General features: G+C 34.9%; 2 protein-coding genes across 5 annotated transcripts; one reads left to right on the top strand and one right to left on the bottom strand.

Annotated features, from left to right (window-relative positions):
• Positions 1-118: 118 nt before the first annotated feature.
• Positions 119-3,128, bottom strand: si:ch211-269k10.4 (uncharacterized protein LOC100150242 homolog). 4 transcript variants are annotated; one of them, XM_068324224.1, is made up of 7 exons: positions 3,036-3,128; positions 2,901-2,934; positions 2,357-2,533; positions 1,176-1,295; positions 929-985; positions 712-819; positions 119-627 (listed from the first exon to the last, which is right to left on the bottom strand). In XM_068324224.1, the coding sequence occupies exons 3-7, from the start codon at positions 2,522-2,524 to the stop codon at positions 529-531; spliced, it is 552 nt and encodes a 183-aa protein (XP_068180325.1). In that variant the 5' UTR covers positions 2,525-2,533; positions 2,901-2,934; positions 3,036-3,128; the 3' UTR covers positions 119-528. The 4 variants fall into 4 exon arrangements, with proteins under 4 accessions (XP_068180325.1, XP_068180328.1, XP_068180327.1 ...); XM_068324227.1 differs by lacking the exon at positions 712-819; XM_068324226.1 differs by lacking the exon at positions 3,036-3,128 and having other exon boundaries at positions 2,357-2,489; positions 2,901-2,933.
• Positions 3,129-3,349: 221 nt separating this feature from the next.
• On the top strand, positions 3,350-5,342 carry LOC137602004 (membrane-spanning 4-domains subfamily A member 4A). Its single transcript, XM_068324519.1, has 7 exons — positions 3,350-3,467; positions 3,539-3,704; positions 3,809-3,919; positions 4,141-4,197; positions 4,438-4,539; positions 4,643-4,759; positions 4,850-5,342. The coding sequence occupies exons 1-7, from the start codon at positions 3,451-3,453 to the stop codon at positions 4,877-4,879; spliced, it is 600 nt and encodes a 199-aa protein (XP_068180620.1). The 5' UTR covers positions 3,350-3,450; the 3' UTR covers positions 4,880-5,342.
• The last annotated feature ends 135 nt before the right edge of the window (positions 5,343-5,477 follow it).

Below are 5,477 nucleotides of genomic sequence, written 5' to 3'. Positions count from 1 at the left end.
TTGTGTAATGAATTTCTTCACAGTTTGTTTTGAGGTGGAATTAAAAATTTTCACTGGTGGCAGGAAGATTAACTGTTTCTTAGTTGTCTTCAAAGAAAAACAAACACAGCAGATTATAAAGGCTCAGTAAAGTTCAGTAAAATTTTCTGCTTACGAAACCAAGTGGAAGTCTTAATGCGCCTGAAGACATGTTTCCACTAAGCACAGGTGTAAAACCACAGAGACCCTTGCAGATCAAGCAGTAATCAAACCCACTGCTACCGTGACACAAAGACACACAGAAGTTTGAGGAAAATGAAGAAGTGCTTTTTCTTTCACATAAAGCAGCAGACATTTGTTTACTACATGAATTGTATTCATAGCCCAAGTGAAATATCAGATGCCTGACAGTGTGGGTTGTTCATTTGAGACAGAACATAATCCCACATTTGATGCACAAAATACTAACACTGCTGCCTTCTTTCTTTTAAGCATTTACTTAAAAGTATTTACAAAGTCATATGACTTGAAATGACAAGAAAAGCTCGATTAAAGTGATTTGGAACTTTTTTCTCGTGAGAACCAGAAGCAGAGGATTGTAGATAGGATCAGCTCAAGTCCCAGGACACAAAGTTCCAGCAGCTCAACCTATTAAAAAGGACACAAATCACTAATAATACATTGGTGTTACAGTAGAAAAATAGTACTTAATCTTGTTTTGATTTGTCATACTCTTAAATATTGTTCATATGCTGGATTCCAGTCAGACAGGTCAACAATTATCAAACAAGCTGCAACAGCAGCTACAACAATACAGCCACAGTTGGCCACATAGGACACCTGGAACATAAACCATATCATATCGTTCATTAATGATGAATTGAGTTAGTTAACAATACTGTATTCCTCATTTATCAGGTGCTGTTTGTTTGACTTGAATTGTTCTTACCGGTAATAGCCCTGGATATTTGAAGAGAAGGTTGGAAAGACCTCCAGCAATGATGAACTTCAGGAAAAACAAATACAACTTAGAGATATAATTTAAAAATAGATTTTCCTATTTTTTGCAGAACACGTCATTATAGTGAAGACAAGCTGCAAATATTAACAATAATTTTAGCTCATTCTAGAAGACCTTAAACTGTTTTAAGGTCTTCTTTTGTAATTTAAACAATTTGAATACTGTAGTCACTTACAAGTACTCCAGTAAGGTGAGAAACTCTGAACAATGTGAAAAGAGACTCATTCATCTCCTGGGCTAAAGAAAAAATAATACCCACTCCAACACTGAGGAGACCACTGGAGATCTGCAAAGACTGAGAAAGGATCAGAAATTCAGTTGATATTAGCTATATTTAATATAAGATGAATTAAGATTTATTCATTTCCATATGAAAACTGTTCAACAGAAGTACACATGCCAGCATGTGCCTGAATTCCTGTACACAGTACAAATAATGAAACATTTTAGAAAAATATTATAGAATAAATCTTTTATACCTAACACTTACTGAGCATGATTGTCATGTACTACACGTCTGTGTACTACACATCTGTATGTAAAATTAATAGGTTTAAAATTAATACAATCCCAGGATTAGACATACCGTATATCACTCAATAATATATTGCATTTAAGTACACTATATAACCTAGACAGACCACATTCACTGAACAGCATTCTAACAAAAATAGAATACCCAGAAAACAGAATACCCCCCCCACACACACACACACGCACACACACGCACACACACACACACAGACACACGCACTCGACTAACTACATATTTCCTGTCCCTGCTGCACAAAAGTGACTAAATGTTTTTTGGGACATCTCTCTTTAGATGTCCTACAAAATCTGTTTTAAAACACAGCGACACAGCTACAAGAAATTAGTAAAAGATGTGATCTCTGACAACATAAAAGATACTGTGGTACTAATGTGTGAGAAACTTTAGCTCCTTTGTGAATAACTACATAAAATACAGTGTGTAAAAAAGAATAAGCATAAAAAGAAATATATTAGCAAAATATACTGAAAAAGACTCAATAACAATATTAACACATGACGCTTATGTTCAATATCCACCATGCATGGATCCTGTGTTGTCTATCAATGTGAACATTACCTTTTGGAATGGGGATCTGGTTCAGTATTTGGGTTAAACAGGGGTTGTTGTTTAAGAAGTTGTATTTTTTAAATTCAAATTAATTATGTAATCCATTCATAACTATTTGTAAAAATATAAAGAATCTGGTCTATTTTGTAGCTTAAAACATGTGTAACAATTCCAAATTTGAAGCAGTAGATAAAATCTCATGTAAAATAAGGTTAGAGTCCAATAACAATACAACACCAGCGCCGGTTTCTTACACCCAACACAGCAGGTTGTTTCTGCAGCAGGTCATGGAGCAGGCCTTTGTCATCTGGCACCATCTCTGAAGCTCTGTAGTACTGAACGCTCGGCGGTTCTCTCCTGCCGGATCTGACTGACTGCTCATCAGCTCTGTGGATGTCCATGTCAACACTGGTACAGGTCATGGCATTTATCTGATATGAAGGATGATGGGGTTTCAGATCACTCATTTTTTTTACAATGGTGTACATGTGAAGGGAACTACCAGCCTTGAGGTTACTTGTTAAAGTTAGTGTAGTTTTAGGCGTTTGCAGATTTGTGCATTGCCCTTCCATTAGCTAAAACAAGCATCATTGACTTTTCATGATTGACAGCGACACAAATACGTACGGATTTGTGTGAGCTAATTTAATTTTTTCAAATAAAGTGCAGTATAATATTGTATTGAACATTTATTTCATTTCATTTCACGTCAATACCACATATGATGAAAGAGAGAAAGTGGTTTAGAATTTTTTTTTATACGAGCATTGGCAGCAGGTTAGACTCTCACGTACTCACGTAAGTTAATCCTTGATGTCAGAAAACTTCAGATCTGTGATGAACATGTAGAAAAAGAGTATGGCATTTTTGTAAATTCATTATCTTAAGCATTTTAATTGCAAATACATCAGAATTTTAGATAAAAATTCTTACCACTACTTCACAAATCTGCATCTGTCTGAATCAATATGCGTCACTCCAAGCGTTTATGAAAACTTTGAGGTTATCTCACGCCTTTACTTCCTCACTCTGCCCAGCGACCCTCTAACAATGATTTCAGCCCTAAGTGTCTCATTGCATTAATTTACATGTCAAGCTACATCTCGTCAGTATTAAAATATTTTTGTCATTGAATGTATGAGTCTTAACCATTTTAAATGCTTTTGATATTCAGGAAAACAGTCAATCACTGTGTGTGTGTGTGTGTGTGTGTGTGCGCGCGCGCGCGTGCGCGTGTGTGTGTGTGTGGTGTGTCTCTGTGTGTGTAAGGGGAGGGGGGGTTAATGAACAAGGTCATTTCCTTGTCAATCTCATCTGACAAAGTAGAGAATTTGAAGTGTGAATCAAGATGCACAAAGACAAAAGGTATTTTCAAGACCTTATCTGCAGATTAACCTGTGACTTTGACTACTTCAACATTCTTTGCTTGTTAACAGGGGACAGAGAAAGACATTTGTATGTGATGACTCAATGGTCATCACCATTCCCATTGGGAGTCTAACGGACACTGGAGAAGGTCAACTAATGCCTGAAAGATTTCAGTGTATGTACAAAGATTCCTACAAGATCTTTGTCATGAACGGGAAGCCTAAACCCCTTGGGGTAAGTTCAATTGTTGATTACACTTGACGACACTTGTACAATTATTGCATTCAACTCACACACAGAAAACAGAACATTATTGTGATATATTTCTCTTTTGTTAGGCAGCACAAGTCATTACTGGCGTGTTCATCGTCATCCTCGGTGTTATTTGTACTCAGACAGAATCCTACAATAGGTTCATCATTGGGATCGCCACTACACCCAGTGTTCTGGTAGTACTGCACTACTACTTATTACTACTATCTTATCATAGCATATAGGATAATATTGTGTCTTATTTTATCTCATATCATTTTAACATATTTCTTCCTAAATTGTTTTCTCCTATCTCATCATCTTACTGATATCATTTTCTCCTCTTATTTAATTTTGTCTTATAATATTCCACATTATTCAATGTGATTGCTAATATATTCTTTCAATATCATATTAGTTTATAGTGTCTGGTATGATGTCCTTTGCTGCTGGACAGTCTCCAAATATGCATGTGGTAAGACCAAAATGCATATACTGTATTAATTATCATATCTGATCATGGTCCATCAGAAAAATGAGCAGAAGAATGTTAAAGAAAATAGAAATTGATAAATTATGATATTTTAAGTTCAAAATCATCACAAACTGTTTGTATAATCGTAAACACAAAAAATAGAATTTAAAAGTTATATTTTGGGGTTTCACAGTACTTTGAAGTAACACCTGAAAAATGACTTCCTTTCCTGCCTTTTAGACCAAGCTCTCATTCGCTCTGAACATCATCAGCTTCCTCTGGTCAATTGTGGCAGTTTTTATGTACGCAAACAGTCTTTCATTTAGCTCAAGCCATCACATGGTAAAGAAAACAGCACTCATTTTACAAGAAACTGCTATGACTCTCTGGAATATAAAGTAAAATAATATAAATATTTTTATTTTTACTTTTTTCCCCCTAATAGCTCCATGAAGGAATCAATGTAGTAATTATAATTCTGCTGGTTGCTGAAAAGTTACTGGCCCTGTTCTTGATCTACTGGTTAAGTAAAGCTGTGTGCAGGAACCACTTTGTCACTTTGGTATGGAACATTCTTTACACATGTAACAAGTATAATGTAAAAGGAACAGCATTATGTTTAACTAATGGTACTCATTTTTTGTTTCTACAGCCTGTCATATTGTTAAAAACGGGTGACTGAACACACCAACTTCAATAACAGGAAACGAACTGCCAAAAACACCACACATGAAGATTTTCTGTGAGCTTTTTAAAAAAAATATTTTGCTGGAAGATAAAAATGTGCTTAATGAAACAAAAGCATACAAATGGAAGTTTGAGAAACATATTTCTGGATGCAGGTTACATGTTAAGCTTACTTGCATGCTACTTACTGATTGTATTGAATTGCTTGAACATTTTATGACAGTAATAACAAGCAACAAAGTGAAAAGGATAAGTTTAGGTTTTTCTACACTTCAATACCAGCTTTGTTTTTATGTCCTGCAGAGTGTTGCATCGCCTTATATTTTAATATTGCAAAACTCCTTGTATGTTTTAGACAGTATAAAAGTATAAAATCTCCTTACCAAGGATTATAATTCAGATGCTGAGATTTGAGACTGCAGACCACAGTTATGCATTTCATTCATTAAATTTGTTCTGGTTTTTGATCCATTTTGACCGTTCTCAATCTGATTAAAATGCTTTTAAATATTACTTCATGAATTATAAATATAAGAAAAGTATTGTGTTTTCTTCGTGTGTGGATTGTTTTACTGTTTTTACTGTTGTTTAAT

Source organism: Antennarius striatus, chromosome 9 (genome assembly GCF_040054535.1).
Source record: "Antennarius striatus isolate MH-2024 chromosome 9, ASM4005453v1, whole genome shotgun sequence".
NCBI lineage: Eukaryota > Metazoa > Chordata > Actinopteri > Lophiiformes > Antennariidae > Antennarius > Antennarius striatus.
Note: the sequence above shows the minus strand (reverse complement) of the source record. Positions and strands in the feature narration are given on the sequence as shown.